The 20,152-nt window shown below is 48.4% G+C and overlaps 4 protein-coding genes across 6 annotated transcripts; 1 reads left to right on the top strand and 3 right to left on the bottom strand.

Moving 5' to 3' along the window:
* Positions 1-4: 4 nt before the first annotated feature.
* Positions 5-5,962, bottom strand: LOC108026260 (probable multidrug resistance-associated protein lethal(2)03659). Its single transcript, XM_017097113.3, has 6 exons — positions 5,889-5,962; positions 5,299-5,529; positions 2,903-4,813; positions 2,048-2,514; positions 1,041-1,995; positions 5-375 (listed from the first exon to the last, which is right to left on the bottom strand). Exons 1-6 carry the CDS (start codon positions 5,960-5,962, stop codon positions 51-53), a joined length of 3,963 nt encoding a protein of 1,320 aa, XP_016952602.1. The 3' UTR covers positions 5-50.
* A 765-nt stretch (positions 5,963-6,727) lies between these two features.
* LOC108026305 (probable multidrug resistance-associated protein lethal(2)03659) lies at positions 6,728-13,457 on the bottom strand. The gene is made up of 7 exons (XM_017097189.3): positions 13,245-13,457; positions 12,872-13,092; positions 11,180-11,410; positions 9,135-11,120; positions 8,524-9,077; positions 7,507-8,455; positions 6,728-7,442 (listed from the first exon to the last, which is right to left on the bottom strand). Exons 2-7 carry the CDS (start codon positions 12,949-12,951, stop codon positions 7,118-7,120), a joined length of 4,125 nt encoding a protein of 1,374 aa, XP_016952678.1. The 5' UTR covers positions 12,952-13,092; positions 13,245-13,457; the 3' UTR covers positions 6,728-7,117.
* Positions 13,458-14,470: 1,013 nt separating this feature from the next.
* Positions 14,471-18,442, bottom strand: LOC108026328 (26S proteasome non-ATPase regulatory subunit 1). 3 transcript variants are annotated; one of them, XM_017097223.2, is made up of 4 exons: positions 18,320-18,442; positions 17,255-18,232; positions 15,885-17,192; positions 14,471-15,441 (listed from the first exon to the last, which is right to left on the bottom strand). In XM_017097223.2, exons 2-4 carry the CDS (start codon positions 18,195-18,197, stop codon positions 14,627-14,629), a joined length of 3,066 nt encoding a protein of 1,021 aa, XP_016952712.1. In that variant the 5' UTR covers positions 18,198-18,232; positions 18,320-18,442; the 3' UTR covers positions 14,471-14,626. The 3 variants fall into 3 exon arrangements, with proteins under 3 accessions (XP_016952712.1, XP_016952711.1, XP_050744441.1); XM_017097222.2 differs by having other exon boundaries at positions 18,298-18,428; XM_050888484.1 differs by having other exon boundaries at positions 15,885-17,189; positions 18,298-18,428.
* A 383-nt stretch (positions 18,443-18,825) lies between these two features.
* On the top strand, positions 18,826-20,096 carry LOC108026466 (histone RNA hairpin-binding protein). The gene is made up of 2 exons (XM_017097407.3): positions 18,826-19,172; positions 19,236-20,096. Exons 1-2 carry the CDS (start codon positions 19,017-19,019, stop codon positions 19,908-19,910), a joined length of 831 nt encoding a protein of 276 aa, XP_016952896.1. The 5' UTR covers positions 18,826-19,016; the 3' UTR covers positions 19,911-20,096.
* The last annotated feature ends 56 nt before the right edge of the window (positions 20,097-20,152 follow it).

Genomic DNA, 20,152 nt, shown 5'->3' with positions numbered 1-20,152 from the left:
TCTACCCAGGTGTTCGATTCAATTTCCTCCCCCTCCCCCACAGCAGTCTTTCACAGGGTCGTCCCCTTGTAGCCCAGCTCGAGCACCGAGCCCTGGTCCTCCGACTTCCTGCCCAGCACCCGCTTCCTGTAGCTCTGCTCCGCCAGGTGGCGCAGGTGCTGGGCGGTGCCCACGCCCGTCCTCTCCACGAAGCGGTGCAGGTACCCGTGCCTGTTGTGCAGCAGCTCGTGGGGATGCCCCAGCTCCACCACCCTGCCCATGTCCACCACCATCACCCGGTCGTTGTCCATCACGGTGTGCAGGCGATGGGCGATGGTCAGCACGGTGCAGTGCGCGAACTTGGTGTGGATCGCCTCCTGGATGAGATTGTCCGTCCTGCGGAGGAAGAGGGCGTTTCACATTAGTGGGGTCATTAAAAATAAAAGTAAGTAAAGTAAAGTAAAGTAAAGTAAGTTTTAAAAGGATTACTTTATATAATTCATTTAGCTTTGCGGTAAATCCCCTAACTACCCATTTCAGGTTCACGTTCAAGATAATTTCAACTACTATAATAAGTAACTTAATCCTGAACTAATCAGAATCACGTTTTAAACTGTCAAGATGGCACAAAATGCTAATATTTTCTACGCCGTTTGGCAAAGCGAAAAGGTTCGTTTTCATTGACAAATTATAATGATCAACATCACCTGATTTTGAATACCTTGTCACTCCTGACATCGCCAGTTTTGATCTTCCAGACCCAACCGAACCTTGGGAATTACTCAATCAATCACATTTTTGCGTTATCCCTCAACTTTTATGTCAGTCAGCTGATTTTCTGAACCAGAATGATCTGGTTTTAATTATTCAAATTTGTTGATTTTAATTTTTTGTAGACTGTAGTCGAAAGTTAATAACTTAAGGGTTGTTGTTTATCATAGATATGCTACATATTGCATTCCAAGTACCATCTGGAATTATAGCTTTTTACCAATACTACTAATTGACACATCGAATCCCAAATGGGACCTATGAATACTAGGATATTTCGCTTTACTTACTCGGGATCCACGTTGGCCGTGGCCTCGTCCATGATGAGTATTTTGTTCTGGCGCAGGAGGGCTCTGGCCAGGCAGACCAGCTGCCTCTGGCCCATGCTGAAGTTGGCCCCGCAGTCGTGGAGCCGGCAGTTGATGCCCTCCTTCAGATTCGATACGAACTCCCGCAGCTTGACGGCCTCCAGGGCCAGCCAGAGTTCCTCATCCGTCTTCTCCTCGAAGGGATCGAGGTTGAAGCGGAGAGATCCTGAGAAGAGTACCGGATCCTGTGGTATGATCGAGATGCGCCGCCTCAGATCGTGCAGCCCCAGTTCGGCTGTGTCATAGCCATCGATACAAATGTGTCCATCGATGTTGGCCAGCCGGAAGAGGGCCTGCACAATGGAGGATTTCCCAGCCGCCGTGTGACCCACAATGCCAATCTTCTCCTCCCCACGAATGGTGAAGTTGAGACCCTTCAGGATGTAGGGACCCCGAGGGCCGTAGCGCAGCCGGAGATCCCGGAACTCCAGTTGCCCACTAATGGGCCACTGCTTGGGCAGATTAACCGACTCCTCGGTTTTGTAGGCGGGCTCCGAGGGTATGTTCACGTACTCCATCACCCGCTCCACACTGGTCATCATGTTTTCCAGCTCCACCGTTTGCCGCATTCCCTCCTGGCACATCAGAACCAGCTTCATGGATTGGGTGATGGCCAGACCAACGTCACCACTGTAGTAGCCCCTGTGCTTGTCGAACAGCAGGAAGCTGAAGGTCACCGCCAGGATGTACAGCACGCAGATGAGATCCGTCCAGAAGGCAAAGGCCCTGTTGATGCTCACATGGAGGTACAGGGCAGAGGTGTTCTCATTCTGGTAGTAATGGAAATCCCGCTCCATGTACTTGGTGCCATTCAGAGCACGGATGGTGGCCAGGCCCTTGAAGGTGGCGTTTGTGTGGGAGAAGATGGGACTGCGAGCTGGAGGGGATTGGGTTAGTGGTTAGGATGGGAAATAGTTTGGGGGACTTACAGATAGTTTCTATGCGCTTGAGACTCCGGCTAGCTCCTATGTAGAGACATCGACAGCCGTACAGCAAGGAGACCACCACGATGGCCGGGATGAGAAGCCAAATGTTGGCCGTGCTGACCACCGCGAGCACAGCCAAGGCATTCACAGCAAACTCAATGGAGTCCATCAGAGCCTGCGGCAAGTTCACATCGATGGCCAGGATGTCGCTGGAGAAGCGGTTCAGAATCCTTCCCGAGGTGGCCAGCGTGAAGAAATGCATGAAGGCGCGAATGATGCCTTGGAAGAGTTGGTCATGAATGCGCAGCGATATCCGCAGGGTCATCATGAAGAAGCCAAAGGTGCGGAGCACATAGAAGATGAGGGTGCAGAGGATCAGGAATGTGTAGAGGATCATCATGCGCAAGCGGGTTCTGTGATACTCGGGAATGGGCTCGTGCTGATTGGGTTCCGTCTCCTCCCAGGTTGCCCTGTAGAAATATGGAATTGAAAATTGAAAAGAATTTATTTAGGTGTATTGAGGTCTCATTTTAATCAATAAATAATCTACGGTATTCCCTGAACGAAATCAGTTCAGGGGTTTGTAAAACCATGACTTTCTATTTCAACCTCCTGATACTGGAGTAACCATATAACATGTGGCGTCGAGATAGTGAAATCTGACCCATCTGTCCGGAAATGTGGGCAATATTTATTGCAATCAACAAGTGGAACATGTTTTTATCAATGTGCAGTGTTATTAAACATGTCGCAGTCTGAAAACCCGACTGACTCATCCTCTAACGAGTTTACTCATTTATGGCCAAAATAACTGAAGCGACCTGGGATTTTTCTTAGGATTTTTCTGATATAACTCACCACTTGGAGAGAAAGATATCCATGGTGGCCTCGGATGCGCGGGCCACAATGAACAGCAGCAGGATCAGCACCACGACCAGAGGATGACCCAGAACCTTGAAGTACTCCTTGTAGGTGGACAGTTTGACGGATCCCCTATGCTGCTGCTCCTTGAACTGCTGTTCAATCTCATGGCGATCGAGGTGCTCCTCGTGGGACAGCGATTTTCTTGGCTCCGGCTCCTCATAAACACTGTCCGTTCGCATGGCCCGCAACTTGGCCACCTCCACATCATTGGCCACCGACATGCGGAATCTGATGAGCTTCTTTAAGGCATCATAATGCCCCTGGATAGAGATCCGTCCGCCTTCGAGCAGGACCAAGTGATCCACATGTCGCAGCAACTGGACACGATGAGTGACCAGGATGCGGATTTTCTCCGAGAGAAACTCATTTAGACAGCGATCTAAGAGCACCTTACTCATGTTCGAATCGACGGCGGATAGAGGATCGTCCAGGAGGTAAATATCTGCTTTCCGATAGACAGCTCGAGCAAGACTTACACGAGCTTTCTGGCCACCACTTAGACTGGCACCTCCTTCACCTACCCTGGTGTTATCACCCAGAGGCAGCTGTTCCAAATCCCTATCAAGGTGACAGACCCGCAGGACCTCTAGGTAACGCTGCTCGTCGTAGGGCTCCGTGAAGAGGATGTTCTCCCGCAGGCTACCTCGAAGTAACCAGGGTTCCTGAGGGGCATAGCTTAGCACTCCATTCAGGTCCACACTGCCGCTGATAATATCCAGTTCCCCCAGGATCACCTGGAGCAGAGTGCTCTTTCCGGCACCCACTGTACCCACGATTCCCACGAACTGTTGATCCGTGGCCTGGAAGCTCACATCTTCTATGTGGCGATGGCGCTTCTCCTGCTCCGCCTGATCCCAACTGGCCGTGAGCTTGTGGACCGTAATACTCTTGACTTCAGCTTTGGGCTTGTGAGTACGTCCTTGGAAGTTACCATGCTCCGGGTTGTCCTCCGCCTCCTTAAAGTTGTGCACTCCACCATCAGCGGGATTCTCGTGCTGGAAGAGGAAGTCCTTTACCCGATTGGCCACCACAAAGGTCTCAACCCACATGTTGATGGCCAGGGGCCAGGAGTGCAGCAGGGAGTCGTTGAGGTGATCATAGTAGCTGGCCACTATGAAGACCTTTTGGGAGGTGACTATGTCACCGGTGAATACGTATGTCACCAGGGAAACGAAGAGGGACAATTTGGAGATCATGCCGGTGCACTGCAGTCCCGCATAAATGTAGGTGGAACCCTTTATGGAGTCCATCTCCTCCTTCCTCACTTTGCCGATTAGTTTGGCAAACGACTTCTCCCAAGCATACATCTTGATGAGCTGCATCGCTGCGATGATCTCGTTCATCAGCTTCACCCTTTCATCGCCCACATCCGCCGAACTCCTCTTGTATCTAGCTATAGCCCGAGCAGCCCAGGCTTGCAGGGGAATAAAGGCTATAATGGTTCCCAAGCCCACCACTGCCGGCCATCCAATCAGTTGGTATATGATATAGACGAAGACCACGCCCTCCAGGGGACCGCGCCACAGCTCGTGGAAGCAGTAGAAGGACTCGTTAAAGGTGGGCAGATCGGTGGCCATCAGGGATATGGCATAGCCACTTACTCCGCTGTTTTCCCCCGCCACCGAAACCCGCAGGAACTTCCGGTAGACAAGACCCGCGCAGGACAGCCGGACACGGGAACCCACTCGGAACAGGTACTTCATGAAGGGATGGAAGAAGAGTCCCGAGATCAGGGAGCAGAGCACCACACCCATGGCGTACAGGTAGGCCGAGTGTTTCGTGATCTTGCCCGTGCTCTCCGAGAAAAAGGATACTAAACCTCCCAGCATCAAGGGTTGCGTTGTGCTGGGGGATGATTAACAATTATGAACTAGTTTTTAAATAGATTTGTTAAATAAGGGAAAATATATGTATTATACTAAAATTGTAAACATTACAGTATTTCACTTGCACTTTGCGTGAGGCTATTTTTCCGTCGGCAATTTTCAATTTACACTACTAATACATAGTTTGATAAGTTAAATAAATTCAAGGATTTCAGATATTTATATACATTTATCAAGAAACTGAACTCAAGAAATAAAGAAATAAATATATATAGAAATAAAACTTAGCCTTAATTATAAAAATCATTTTATCGACAAAATTTATCCACTTTGCTATACTTTAAATTGAAGATTATCTACCCCTAGATATACTTTTTAAGGAGCAGAACTATTTATTTTTATACAATTTTACATTATGCCACGAACTTCAATATTTTTTTTCAACTTCAAAAGTTAAGTTTTTAACACATTTTTAAACTCCTTTATACTTTTTCAAATACTTACTGCACTGCAATGGTCATGATGGAGTACACTATGCTCGCCGGAACAAAGCTCCATCCGTAGGCCTTAAAGATCATGCGCAGGACGTTGGGCTTGGGTCGCTTGAGCTCCTGCTCCCAGTGGCCGAGCAGGAAGGCGGACGCCTGGGTGCTCTCCAGGCTGGGGTCGGGGGCATACAGATCCGAGGGATCGAGGCTCCGGCGCATACCCTTGACGAGAATCTCCCGCGTCCAGCTGGAAGGATAGAGAGAGCACAGGGCAGGTGGTCGGGTTATTGACGGACTTGACAGGTGTCGCCGGGCTGTCGCGGATTCTTTTATCGCTCTTCAAAGGAATCAAACGGATCCACTCGCGCCGTAAATTCCCATTGACGGCCAAGGTGCCGTGGTCATAAATCTCGGGGCGGGCAGTCCGTCAGCTGGACAGCTGTGTATCTTATCAGCAGGACTTCAAGAGGGGTCAGCTCGCGAAATCGGTTAGCTTGAGGCGAACGAAGCGCTTCTCACGAGGGTTTCACCGCAATTTTAGAAACATTACGTATTACCCATTTAAATATTACGTATACGCAGGATTGGCACACGTTTCGCACTCACATAAAGAACCATTTGGAAAGGAAGTTGGCCTTTGCCACCGGATTTGGCTTGCGCTGCTCATGGACCGCACTCATTATATGTATTCGTACACTTGACCACTGCAGGCATATAGTATAGTATGCCGACCGCGCGAATAAATATCACTTTTAGGTAACTTGGATCCTTGACACGATTCAAGGCACTCGCGTGTGGTTCTTGCGCCGCTTCACTCGCCACTGACTGCTTCCCGTCCGGGGCTCTTCAATTTTAACTAACCACTAGCCACTACGCCGTGCGCGGGAATCATCGCTATAAATCAATGATCCGCCCTATCGGCCAGCGGCAGCGTAGTTTTATCTTAATGCCCAGTGACACCAGCCATCACCCATCAGCCATCGGCCGACACCGGAGCAGGAGCAGCAGCAGACGATGCAGCAACTCCGGGCCATGATTTTTTGGCTAAGTGGGTTTCACTGTTTCACCGTGTATCGCCGTTGTTTACGAGAGTTTCGGGTGCAGGGGCAGGCGGCCACGTTGGACACCTCTCCGGTATCTTATCGTAATCACAGCTACCGTGTTGACTTACTATGATTACACTTTTCAGCAATTGACAATTTTAATTGGAGGTCCGAAAGGTTCATCCTTATCGATCCACGCATGATTCACACGGATCTGGACAGGCACGACCAAGACATTAGTAATTAACTTTAGTTCTCGAATTAATATATAAGGTTAATGTTTATGAATTGATCTATTAAACTTAATTCTAATAGATTGTAAAGACGTGTTAACTTAACGATTATAGCTTGTTGAAGAACAAAGGCGGCAGCCGCCAACACGAAATTAAACCACTTCACTGCTTTTCCATTTGTTAGTAATAATTCTCAGGCACTTTATTGAGATTGTACGTATCTATAAGTACGATGTTGTAATCCTACATTAGCTACATATTTTAAAAAAGTACCTAAATAAACTATTTGTCTTCGTTTGATTGAACTTGCTCCGATTTGTGCACAGCGTTTACGAATTGCAATTGAACACATGACGTACAAAACATAGGTGATACAAATACAGTACTCGGTACACTACATAAATTCGTGGCGATAAACAAGCTTACAAGTATTTCGTAAGTACAAGGCAATAGGTAATTCGTTAGCGTTTAAGTACGATTGTGCTATGTACATAATACTTTCAGTTCTTATGATCTAACCCTTAAGCAAGTCTACAAAGTAGGTGAGTGGGCGTCTCAATCACTGGGACTTCTCATCCATGGCCAGCGAGATGTTTAGATCCTCAGCAGCCGTATCATCTCCTAGAATCTGTTTGCTGTAGCTCTGCTCAGCCGCCTGTTGCAGGGCGAAGGAGGTGGCCGCTCCCGTGTTGTCCACCAACTGACGAAGGTATCCTCCATGTCGTTGCAGAAGCTCGTAGGGATGTCCCAGCTCCCGAACCTCGCCGGCATCCATGACCAGCACTCGGTCACTGTCCATCACGGTGTGCAGCCGATGGGCTATTGTCAAAACTGTACAGTGTGCAAATTTGGAACGGATGGTCTGCTGGATAAGCTTGTCGGTTCTGCAAGAGAAGAACAAACATGTTAATATAAAATATACATCTAGGTTACTCCGGCTTAACTTACTCTGGATCAACGTTGGCTGTGGCCTCGTCCATGATCAGTATCTTATTGTGCCTCAGAATGGCTCTCGCCAGGCACACCAACTGCCTCTGACCGACACTAAAGTTCGAGCCGCCATCGTACATGCGGCAATTGAGACCACCAATCAAGGTGGACACATAGGAACGCAGCTCCACATCGCCGAGAGCCTTCCACATCTCCTCATCCGAACGCTCGTCCATAGGATCAAGATTGTAACGCAAAGTGCCAGAGAAGAGAACCGGATCTTGCGGTATGATAGAAATCTGACTGCGCAAATCGTGCAGGCCAATGTGCTCAATGTCCACATCGTCGATGCGGATCATGCCCTCGTTGCAGGCCAAGCGGAAGATGGATTGGATGATGGATGACTTTCCGGCGCCAGTGCGGCCCACTATGCCAATCTTTTCGCGCGACTCAATGGTGAAGTTCAAATCCCTCAGCACAGGTGCCTCCTTGGGTGCATAGCGCAACTTAAAGTTGATGAACTCGATGCGACCCTTGCTGGGCCACTCGGTCTTCGGCTTGAACTTCTCCGGTGTCTCCAGCGGGGCCTCCGATGGCTGTTCCGTGTACTCTAGCACCCGCTCTACACTGGTCATTTGATTCTCCAGCTCCGCCGTCTGTCGCATGCCCCACTGACACATGCCCGTCATTGTGGTGGAGTGCAAAATGGCTAGGCCCACGTCGCCACTGTCGAACTCGTTCTTCAGAAGCAGGAAACTGAAGGTAACTGCCGTCATGTAGACGATGCACAGCATGTCCGTCCACAGGGCAAAGGCACGTGTGCAGGACAGGAAAAGGAACCAGGCGGAGGTATTGGTGTTCTGGTACTCATGGAACTCCTGCTCCAGAGCGCTTTGGGCCTGCAAAGCTCGTATGGTGGTGAGACCCTGAAAGGTTTGGTTTGTCAGCGAGAAAACCGGACTGCGAGCTATAAGAAAGAGAAAATGAGTGCTTAGATCGGTCTAAAATACTAATTAACCACGTATTTTGACTTACATATGGATTCCAAGCGCTTTACACTGCGACTGGTATTCACATATAGATAGCGTATCATGCCCAAAATAATACCAATGATGGCAGCGGGAACCAGCAGCCAATAGTTGGCAATGGCCACAATGATTACCACGCCAGAAACATCAATGATGAAGGCCAGGCAATCCAGCAATGTGTGCGGCAGATCCGTATCCACAGTGCGAATATCCTTGGAGAAGCGATTCAGAATTCGTCCGGACGAGTTCGTGTTGAAGAAGTACATGCTGGCTCGAGTGATTCCTCGGAAAAGTCGGTCGTGCAAATGCAGCGAGATGCGTAGGCACATCTTGAAGAAGCCAAAGGTGCGGATAAGGTAGACGATCAGCGTGGCACCCAGTATGGTGGAATAAAACAGGACGAGCTCCTGACGGACGGCGGCCTGAACATCACCGGCTGCTAAGGGCGTTACAGAAGGATCTGTAGCATTAAGAGGCAGCGTATCGTTGATGGGTGTAGTATCATTGTCTTTCAGCAGAGTCGTAGTGCTATTAGCAGCTATTTGTTCTTCCCAAATAACCCTGGAAAATAAATATTTCAGTTAAGAAGCTATTAAAATTAATATAAAAATCGCTTACCATCTGGACAAGAAGTAATCCACTCCGGTAAGCATAACTCTGGCGCAGACGAAAAGCGAGATAATTATGCCCAACAGGAAGGTGCTATCCAAGGCCTTGATGTACGAGGCGTAGACGTGCATTTTGATAGAGCCCACAGACTGCTGTTCCTGGTTGAGCTCCTCCACCTGCTCGTCCGGCCGAAGCAGCTGGTTGTGCTGGTGCTCCATGCTTTTCTCCGAGTCACTGCGCGACAGATAACTGCTCACACTGTGCGTGTCGATCCCACTCTCGTCGTGCTGTGTCTGCTCGAGGAACTGGAACTGGCGGGAGCGTTGCAACTGCTGGTAGCTGCCCTGCGCCATGATCTTGCCAGAGCCCATCAGCAGCAGGTGCTCCACATCGAACAGATACTGCACCTGATGGGTGACCAGAATTCGTATCTTGTTTGACAGAAAGTCTCGTATGCAACGATCGAAGATATGCTTGCCCACATGGGTATCCACCGCGGAGAGTGGGTCATCCAGAAGGTATATATCTGCCTTTCGGTAGACCGCTCGAGCTAAATTCACTCGAGCCTTTTGGCCACCACTCAGACTCACTCCACGCTCTCCAACGACGGTCAAGTCTCCGCGAGGCAGCAACTCCATATCTCGCTCCAGGCCACAGACTTTCACCACCTTCTTGTACCGCCTCTCGTTGTAGTCCTCCACAAACACGATGTTGTCGCGAATGGTTCCCTCGAAGACCCAGCTTTCCTGGGAGGCATACGAGACCTTGCCGTGCACCATGGCTTCGCCCTTATCGATGCCGACCTCGCCTAGCAGGACATTCAGGAAGCTGGACTTGCCAGCGCCAACTGGTCCAACAACAGCAGCCAGCGTATTATTTTGTATATCTGTGCTAAAGTCTTCGATTGCACAATTGGATTGGCCATCATTGGCGTCCCATGAAGCGGATACATTTTTCAGCACCACACACTTCTTCGTCGCCTCCGGGTCGTAGTCCCTCAGGCGATTGTGTTGCACTTGGCCATTGGACAACAGCGAGCCATTCAGCTCCATGTTCTTCTGTTTGTCCTTCTTAGAGACCTTACGCTTGTTCTTGGCCATTTGCTGATTGGCTTCCAGGTTTATTGGAACCTCTGCTCTGTCCCCGTCCAACAAGAAATCCTTGCACCGCTTTGCCGAAACCAGAGCCTCGGCAATAAAGGTGATCGACATGGGCCAAAACGTAACCATCGAATCGTTGAGCATGTTGAAGTAGGATGACACCGTGTATACCTTTTGGGCGGTCAGGGGATCACCCAGGTAAACGTAGGAGCACAGGGCCAGGAACACAGACAACGGCGATATCATGGAGGTGCAGCCGAGGGCAGCATGGATGTAGGCAGTGCCCCGGATGGCCCTCACCTCCTTGAGGCGCACCTCGGCGATGACACGGGCAAAGCTCTTCTCCCACGCATACATCTTGATCACCTGGATGCCCTGGATAATCTCGTTCATAAGCTTCACTCGCATATCCGTTCGCTCCGCAGTCATTTGGCGATAGTAGGCGGCCTTCTTGGCTGCCCACGCTTGCAGAGGGATAAAGCTGAGCATGAAGGACACGCCGATCACAGCCGATATTCCAATCTCGCGGTACATGAGGAAGCCAATTAGGATGGACTCCATTGGACCCTTCCACGTATCGTGCAGGAAACACAGCGCCACATCGAAGCGCCCAAGATCGTTGGACAATATATTGATGGCTCTCCCTCGAAGGCCATCATTGCTACTGCTTTTGGACACCTGCAGTACCTTGCGGTAGATGAGTCCCGACAGGGCCAGGCGCAGCTTGGTCCCCACTTGGAAAATGTAAAAGATGAAGGGATGGAATGTTATCACAGGCACCATCATGCAAATCACAATTCCCATGGCGAACAAATACGCCGTCCGCTCACTGATATCCGTCTGATTTGTGGCAAAGTAACCGACCAGACCACCCAGGAACAGGGGCATGAGAGATCTGAAGGAAAGAGTTAATGGGATTAGCTAGTCTGCTGCAGCAAACACAGTTCTACCTACTTGCAAATGGATTCGCTTATGGAGAAGGCCAGACCCAAGGGGACAAAAATCTTGCCGTATGCTCGGAGAATCATCCTCACCACGCTGGGATTACTTCGCTTCAGCTCATCCTCCCACAGCTCTGCAAACTTGTTGGTCACCCTTTCACTGTCCAGGGTCTTCCTGTGCTGATACAGCTCCTCGTCCGTCAGCGGACCCTGCAGGCCTCGTTTAAACAGATCTCGCATCCACCTGAAACGGTTTAAGTAATGGGTAAATAACAATTAGTTTATAATAGATATCAAAGTAGGTCCCAAGCTTAAAGCTTCCATAAATAGCCTAGTTAGCAGTTAAACTAGAGCCACCGAATACATAATAACCATAAAAGTATAGCAGAAGACCTTTAAATGTGCTGTTAATGAGGGGCCAAGATTAGTTTTGTTGCTAGGCCCTAAGATTTTATATGATTTCCTGGTCTCTATTGGTATGTAATTAACTCCAGTCTATGTAACGACGACCCCAATTTAGATGTCTGGAGAAGTGTTGTTGTTAGAGGGAACTCCTCTGATAAAACATAGACAAGTATTGCAAACAAAGCAATTTTCATGGGAATTTCGTCAGACTCGCGATCTGCGAAAACCCCCGAGACATTATAAATCAAACACTTGTAGTTGGGTAGGCACTTGCACATACAGTGGATACTGGCTTATCAAGAAACAATAATGTTGTATATTAGTATTCTTAACGTTACATTTTTCCTGAATACCCTGATTATTATCAACATTAGTCGTTAATCGTTTTACGAGTATGTGGGTAGTATTTTTGAACATCAACACAGAGCTAAATTGGCGTTAATTGATTGGCGTTATTCAAATGATCAATGATAATGATATTCGAATGGGGAAACGATTGGGTATTTGAATCTACTTAAAGCTAATTTATTTCGATATGCTGAATTTACGTTTTAAAAGATGGTTTACCACCTCTAATACTTAAATGTGTGAGTTCACAATTTTTGATTTTTATAAAAGGATCGGAAAGTCTTTCCTATCGATACATCTATTACATTTCATTCCTTCAAGTGAGTACTGTAAAATCATAGGAAAAATGGCAACCAAACTCCACGGTCTTAAATTAAAACCTAGCTCATGTGACAGTCCCGTCTCTAAGATCGCCAAGTCTTCTTTAATTAATTGCAATTCAATGCCCGGACATATAGAATATATCCGCCGACAGAGGCATTCAAATCTTTGCAGTAAATGTGACATTGAGTTCTGAATTAAACTATGGGCGTTATCAGCGCTAGTTAGACTATGAACGCTTTGTTTGTTAGAGGAAATCGTAATAATCGCGGGTGCCAGATCCATCTGGTTGCCATTGGCAAGCGTTCATTGTGGACGCCAGATAAAGATGTAACCTTGTGGGCCAACAATGACATCTAATAAAACTGTGCCGTCCAATTTAATGGATGCTCGTTCTATTTCTCATTAGACCGGGCCGTGCACCTTATCGTGCACCGCCGCCGAACTTATCGGCCCAAACAAGCCAATACAACTAAACTAATTACAGATGGGTGCGAACCCAATAAGAACCTGATACTACAATATGGTAGGAACACGTGCTACAGCAGGGTACACATATAATTTACCGTAAATAATGGGCCCATGACTAAGGAATGACTCCATGTCTGGCCGGCTCTTCGGGTACACTCACCAGAAGCTCCATTGTGAGAAGAAGTTGGCTTTGGTGTAGGGATTCTTTGGGCGCACCACCTTCCTTCTGGTGCGGTTCATATCTGTGGGCTGGGCTCCGGTTCTCTTGCTGGGGCTCCTGGGATCGGGGTTTTACCGTTATGTTGCGGCACTGATTCACTCGCACGCGGGCGAGGGGCGTTCGCTTTCACCTTTCGCCGCTCCACTCCTCTGCTTCGGTCCCTGTCGAAATGGATGGTGAAAATCAATAATGCATGGCCGGCAAAAACAAATCGGTCCTTGGGCTTCGGTTTTCGAAGGGAACATAGGTAATGCAAGAGCATGTTGTCTAGGTCGAGGTCAGCAGTGATTTATCCACCGTTATCCGCAATTACCGTTTTCTGCGCCAGGCGACTGCGACAAAGATCTGGCTACTGCGTCGGAGATGAGTTGTAATTTGTTCGGGTTTTTGGTATATATTTATTTGGTATGAGTACTATATGCTAATTAACAGACGTCTGGCACAACAACAACATTGGGGGCTATGGGGATTACACTAATATACGCGGAAAGAGCACCCGCACGGAATAACAAAAAAAACCTACTGAGCTGGGAGAGAGAAATCGCTCAGCCTTTATACTCGCCGAGACGTCCGGCGTTGCCACCTAGTTCCATTTTCATACCCTGTGTTCGTTTGGGTTCCTGGGTATGTCGTATAATGCAACGTTAATTAAATAAATATATATGCGTAAAATACAATCGGAAACAAACGAACTAGCTATTGCCATTTAGGTAAACGGAATCCCGAATCTATATGTGATATGTAAAATTGATTTTTTACTTAGTGTAACCCCTAAGAACTTATGTTTTCATTATTTCCTTAGCAAGGATTGGAAATTCTGAAACTGTAGGATTCATTTCTAACGCCAAACATTTACAATGTATACTTAGAGATTCCATTTCTCCAGTATTTTTAAATCTACCCATAATAACACCCCCAACCTATTCCTACTGGGTATCTCGTGGTCGACGACATGGATTGCAATGGTCAATTTTGTTATTGTTTGATCATGGCGAATAACAGTGATTTAAACGGTCTGTTTATTTTAAAACTTCACCTGTAACTTGAATTGTAAAAAGCCGTCGCAGGTTATAAATATATTAACCAAATATATATCTGTATGTATGTATAAACTTGTTGAATGCTTGTTATTAAACATCAAGCTCCATGGCAACAAACATGGGCGTGTCAAAGGGGATCTACATTTATTCCAAATCTTGTTCGTTTATAAAACCTTTTTAACAGAACAATGTACCAGTATAGCATACTATTATTTTATAGCAAAATTATCGGTTTCCCTTCAAAATTCTTAAACATATTTACCCCCACTATTACGCCCTTGTCAAGAGAGGGATACTGAAAACTGAGAGAGACTAATAATTTAAAAACGAGCAATTGCCTAGCGTTGTGAAATCGCAATATTATTGTTTGAGGAGGTTCTTTCGACGAGTGGCGAAACAATCTTGTTTGATCGAGAATTCTTGGGAGATAACCCAAGTTGGGCGCCCGCCACAGAAGCGTCACAGGCAATAAAACAGATTGGGGATCCATAAACCAAAGTACGTTATTTACATCTTGTACGATGAACATTTTATTGTTTAATAATTACGGATTAGCATTTCGTGTTTTTTTTACTGATTAGTACCTCTCGTAAAAAGTATGCAAGGTTGAAAATCGAACGTGGTTTACTTAGATAATGACAAACAGCATGCCCATTTAGTCCTCGATGTACTCGAAGGGCTCTGGGGGCTCCGGCTCCTTCTCCTCGTCGTTCATGGGTCCAAAGGCGGCGACTGGCTCCACGAGCTCCTGGTCTTCGGCTTTGCCAGTGTGCTGGAACACAATGATGCCACCAATGGTGACATCCTTCAGGGGTTCGTACGATTGCCCGTCAATTATGCTGAGGACCTTCAGTTGCTGGCGGAGCACGCGGGCGGGATTCTGTAGGATTTCGGAGGTGGGCTCGGGCTCCTTCTTTTCCTTCTTGTCCTTCTCTTTTTCCTTCTCCTTTTCGCTGCTGGTACCAGCCGCCTCCTTATCCTTCTCCTCGTCCTTCTTCTTTTCCTTCTCTTCCTTCTTCTTGGGCTTCTCCTCCGTCGCCGGCTTCTCGTCGGTCTTGGCGCCCTCCTCGTCCTTCTTGACCGCAGCACCCTCCTTGCTGTCCTCGTCCACATCCATCTTCTCGTCCTCCTTTTTGTCCGCATTCTCTCGCCTCTTCTGACGGGCGGCAATAGACAGAACAGCGGTGGCCACCTTTTCGCGCTCCTCGCTCTTCTTCTCCTCCAGAGGGGCGGGATAGGCATACAGCGAGGGCTTGGCCGCCGACTTGTACTCCATCTTGGGCATCTTCAGATCGGAGTTTAGGCCAATCACGCAGGTGGGCGTGAAGGCAAGCGACAGGGTGTGGGCCAGGGGGAACCAGTACCAGTACTGGGTGAAGGCCAGCATGCCGACCACCGCTTGCAGGTTGGTGTGTCCTGTGCGGGATTGCAGGGACAGGGTGGCGTTCCTACCACCAGCGTCAATAATGCCTGTTAAAATTAGATGTAGTTACTGTTTTAATGATTGTTTGGGATATCTTTTTCTGAAATGCAATAAACTTATGAATCACAGAAACTCTTAGACATTCTACATAATATTTTAAGCTCTAGGCTTAGTAACAAATGGAATATGATTTTCAGTAAAAACTTATCTTATCGCGATAGTAGCCGCGAAAATGGCAGAAACTACATCACATAATAAGTGTGAGAATTCTATTATTAAACGTTGGTTTATTTATAAGCCATACGTTAATTTTAAAAGTGTATGTTAATAGTAAAAGTAAACTAAAAGCCAGTTGCTGCCTTTTCAAACCGATCAACAATAAAAATAAAACAAATAATCAAGAGACTAGAAATTAAAATGATCTAAAATAATTAAGAAACTCCTCCCTAATTAGAATTACAGCAATACAATTTTTTGAATTTTTGCTTACCCTGGGCCAGAATAGCGCCATACTTGGCCATCACATCTTCGTGTTTGTTGCTGATGACCTCCGCGTACAGCTGGCGGAAGAATGTGGACTTGGGACAGCTCTGGTCAGTGTGCTGAATCAGGATCATGGCCGAGGCAATCAAGGCACCCTGTCGCACAAAGTTGACGGGATCGAACTTCACCATTGGTTCCAGCAGGGCGATGGCCTCCCGCAGTCCTGTGCCGGCACAGGCGATACCAAGAGCCATTGCAGCTCCGTAACGAACGTGCGGGTTGTAGGACTCGGCCAACAGGCTTACCACCGAGGGACACTGCTCCGGTGTGCGGAACAGAATGAAACCGATGGCAGTCACAGCAGCTCGTCGCACATCGTCATTCACGTCGGAGACGGCCACATGAAGCAGTTTGCGGATGGCTTTGTTGCTACCAGTTCCGTTGTATGCCATAGCTATGGTGTACATTCCCGAGCGACGCAGGACGGGATCTTTATCGGTGGACAGGCTGGTTACCAAGGGATCGGCCTCCTCCAGACGCGAGAACATTGTGAGGGAGATGCCCACGGCCAGGCCGCGCAGGATCTTCTCGTGCTGCGTCTCCTGCGCATACGATACCATGTCCTCGATAGCCTGAGCGTTCTTAGAGCCCAGCATGACCATGCCCATGGCTATGCCCGCCGCCTCTCCAGTGACCGCGTCATCCTGGTACAGATTGAACTTAAGCTGCTCGTACAGATCCTGGCGATGGGTGCCCATGCCAGCGAGACCCAGTCCCAGGCAGCCACCGTGACGCACATTCTCGTTCTGGGCATCCTTCAGCTGTTGCAGCAGGTAGTCTATAATGTTGGCTCCGTGATTCGCGTGGATCAAGCCCAATGCATATAGGGCTCCACCCTCGGAGTAACCCGAACTCGGACCCGCCTCCTTGGGCAGATAGCTCTGCATGAGCGCCAGCGAGTCCTTCTCGTGGCCCCGATGGATGACTCCAAGCGAGGCGGTTGCCGTCAGCTTGGCCCAGTTCGTTGCCCTGGCCAGCCAGTCGAGATTGTCGCGCAGGAACTGATCGGAGGTGGTGCCGCTGTGCATAAAGGCGTTGGCAATAACAGTGGCTGTGTGGCAGATGGACACACGGACCGCTTCCTTGGTGCCTCGCAGAACCTGCAAGTCAGCGTGATTGCTGCGGATGAGGAACTGAAGCTGAAGGTCGATGGAAACCTCGCCGGAGAGGATCGATATAAGCTTCTCAATGTTCTTCTGGTGAAGTTTCTCCACCTCGTTCAGGGAATCGATTGTGCGCTCTACCTTGTCATCTGCTAGGTGGTTAAAAAGTTATTCGAAAGTATTTCTAGAGATTATTTTTAAATGCGAAGCTTACCTGGCTTTTCCTCTGTGATATCTTCGTCAGCCTTGGACTTTTCCCCCTCCGTCCTGGCTCCGTCCTCGGAGGTTGTGCCCTGGGGCTTGAATGTGCTGGGCAGGGCGGTTGGAATGGGAGCGGTGTTTTTCAAATGCTGCAGCACATTGCCCAGAAATTCTTGCGTGGCCGACTCGTATAGGTCGAAGGCAATCTGATAAGCCATAAGATTGTTGGTCTCCACAGAGGAGCGTGTGAGGGTGTCCAGCATCTCGGCCACGGCGTACGGATCCTCCAGGAAGATGAGGCACTGGCACATGTTCACGTAGTCGGGTACGCCCAGATCTCGATACAGACTCACCAGACATCGCAACACCTCGTTGCGGAAGCCGCGGTTCTGGATCAGGGACATGGTCACATTATAGGCGTATGCCAGCATGCCACGCACGTCGTCCGACTTCATGATGGCGTCCTTGAAGGTGTCCATGCGACGCGTTTCCAGGGCAATGCCCAGCGCCTGGCGGAACTGGTTGTCGTCCAGGCATCGCTGGATCATCCTGTTCACAATGCCCTCCAGCCGCTCGTCCACGGCACTCGCCTCCTTGGGATTCTCGATGAACTCCACCCGCTGGGCAATGTAGAAATCGATGCACTTGGCAATAATGGTCTCGGTGTACTCATTCCTGGCATTCACATCGAAGAGATCGCCTGCGCCCAGGGCGTACGTAAGGGCGTCCTCGAATGAGCCCAGGTGATAGAACACCTTGGAGGCCACCATGCCAGCCAGCTTGTTTTCGGGGAAGCTGCGATCCTCGTGCAGCATTTCGATCTTCTCAATGGACTCCGAGATCTCCGGCCAGAACTCGTCCACGATGTTGTCCAGCTTTTTGAGGGCGAACACCTTGAGATCCGGCATCGGCTCATCGAGTAGGGAAATTATCCCCGCGGCGGACGTAAGACTCATTTTCCAGCTGCGTTGTTTCCAGTCGAAAGTATGTTCTGGAAATTTCAATTTGACATATGTTGTAGTCGGGCTCGAAAATATATCTAGTTTAATGACGAACCGTGAATATTTTGCGTACTAACCAACAATTGCACCGTTTCAATTTACAATTTTCTTTTGTGCCGAAAAATGCTAAATCACTCGAATCACAGTGTGGCCTTGCTGAGGGGGTGTGAAAATACCTTGGAAACAGTGTTGGAAAATAGCTAGATCGAAAATAAAAATAGCTAGATTTTAAAAGCTTAATTTAATAATAGGGCTATTCTGTTTTAACTTTTGCATTTTCAATGTTTTAAGTTCCAGTTATTTTACTAAACATTTTACGAGTAATATTTAACATGTTTTATAAGTAATTTCCTATATTTTCGCCAGGAATATAAACATTTCCCCCACAATTAAAAACTATAGTGTTGAATTTTTAGAAATATCCCAGCTTTGAGAATATCCGAAATCATTTTATTTATGGAAATTTGTACCTTTGACAATTTTTGTTTTAAATTTTATTGAATTAGTTTTACTGTCCGTAAATAAAGGGAGCTTCCAGAGCTCTGATAAATTATAAAATAGAGACATATTTTAAAAAGTGTATATGTGACCATTTGTCGATCGACTTGGAGCCTTCCTAACCCTGCACTTACCTGGGCACACTGCGCATCGCATCACAACAAAAAACGCGCGAAGGTTCGGGCAGAACGCAAAACATCGCGGTGACAACATCCTCGCCAGCAACGACCGCATCCTTCTCACCACAGCAAACACCCGACACACAAGCGCGCAGACATGCTCTTCGAGGATCAACATATGTCCGTGGACAACACGCCGCAGAAAGGCTCCGGCAGCCTGAATTCTTCGGCGTCCTCCATCTCGATCGATGTGAAGCCCACGATGCAGAGCTGGGCCCAGGAGGTTCGCGCGGAGTTTGGCCACAGCGACGAGGTAAGTGCCAGGATGGAGCTAGTCCCGTCAACCCTTTCACACATCATCTATCCTTGCGTGCAGGCCTCAAGTTCCCTGAATAGCAGCGCCGCCAGCTGCGCTTCCCTGGTGAAGAAGGAGCCAGGCGAGATCAAACAGGAGTCCATCGAAGGCGAGGGTCGGGAGATGGCCTTCGAGTTCCTAGACGGCGTCAACGAAGTTAAGTTCGAGCGCCTGGTCAAGGAGGAGAAGCTGAAGACGCCCTACAAGCGTCGCCACTCGCAAACGCCGCCCAGCAACGAGAACAGCCGCTCCAACAGTCCGAACAGCAGCAACTCCTCAGCCAACGGGGATGCAGCTGCCCCCAAAGGTGGCAAGAACCAGCACCCAAGAAACCAAAACAAAGCCAGCAGCTTCCGTGGCCACAAGGAGGAAAAGCGGGTGCGCCACAACAGCTACACATCCTCCACCTCGTCCTCCTCCTCCTACACCGAAACCGATCCCGCCGTCCTGGCGCGTCGTCAGAAGCAAATAGATTACGGCAAGAACACAGCTGCCTACGAGCGCTACTTGGAGATGGTGCCAAGGAATGAGCGGGCTCGCGAGCATCCGCGCACTCCGAACAAGTACGGAAAGTACAGCCGCCGTGCCTTCGATGGTCTCGTGAAGATCTGGCGCAAGAGCCTCCACTTCTACGATCCGCCCACCCAGCCTAATGCGGCCAACAACGACAGCACTTCCGACTCGGACTCGGACTAGAATCTTTTTAACGGGCCGGGCTACGTTTTTCAAATATCAATTGGGGGTCTACATGCTTATTATCAGTCTAAGTACAAATTCAAGCTAACTAAAACTATGAATCAAACACGCATTTTCAAGTTGCAAGGCCGTGTGCGGAAAATTGTTACACAGATGTTTTGTTGAATAAAATGGCGTCTTACAAGATCTAGGGTTCTCTACCTTTTGCTACCTGGCAAGGTTCTTGGGTTTTCGGAAAAAAT

This window comes from Drosophila biarmipes, chromosome 3R, assembly GCF_025231255.1.
Source record: "Drosophila biarmipes strain raj3 chromosome 3R, RU_DBia_V1.1, whole genome shotgun sequence".
Lineage (NCBI taxonomy): Eukaryota > Metazoa > Arthropoda > Insecta > Diptera > Drosophilidae > Drosophila > Drosophila biarmipes.
The sequence above is the reverse complement of the archived record's forward strand: the minus strand, read 5'-3'. Positions and strand labels throughout refer to the sequence as shown.

Excerpts from the sequence above, each read along its gene's own strand:
- LOC108026260 (XM_017097113.3), bottom strand. The coding sequence starts at position 5,962 with ATGAGTGCGGTCCATGAGCAGCGCAAGCCAAATCCGGTGGCAAAGGCC. Across the intron at positions 5,530-5,888 it reads CTTTCCAAATGGTTCTTTAT|CTGGACGCGGGAGATTCTCG; the intron begins GTGAGTGCGAAA and ends CTATCCTTCCAG. Across the intron at positions 2,515-2,902 it reads GATATCTTTCTCTCCAAGTG|GGCAACCTGGGAGGAGACGG; the intron begins GTGAGTTATATC and ends ATATTTCTACAG.
- LOC108026305 (XM_017097189.3), bottom strand. The coding sequence starts at position 12,951 with ATGAACCGCACCAGAAGGAAGGTGGTGCGCCCAAAGAATCCCTACACC. Across the intron at positions 11,411-12,871 it reads TTCTCACAATGGAGCTTCTG|GTGGATGCGAGATCTGTTTA; the intron begins GTGAGTGTACCC and ends AAACCGTTTCAG. Across the intron at positions 9,078-9,134 it reads GATTACTTCTTGTCCAGATG|GGTTATTTGGGAAGAACAAA; the intron begins GTAAGCGATTTT and ends TTTATTTTCCAG.
- LOC108026328 (XM_017097223.2), bottom strand. The coding sequence starts at position 18,197 with ATGAGTCTTACGTCCGCCGCGGGGATAATTTCCCTACTCGATGAGCCG. Across the intron at positions 17,193-17,254 it reads TATCACAGAGGAAAAGCCAG|CAGATGACAAGGTAGAGCGC; the intron begins GTAAGCTTCGCA and ends TTAACCACCTAG. Across the intron at positions 15,442-15,884 it reads TGGCGCTATTCTGGCCCAGG|GCATTATTGACGCTGGTGGT; the intron begins GTAAGCAAAAAT and ends TAATTTTAACAG.
- LOC108026466 (XM_017097407.3), top strand. The coding sequence starts at position 19,017 with ATGCTCTTCGAGGATCAACATATGTCCGTGGACAACACGCCGCAGAAA. Across the intron at positions 19,173-19,235 it reads AGTTTGGCCACAGCGACGAG|GCCTCAAGTTCCCTGAATAG; the intron begins GTAAGTGCCAGG and ends CCTTGCGTGCAG.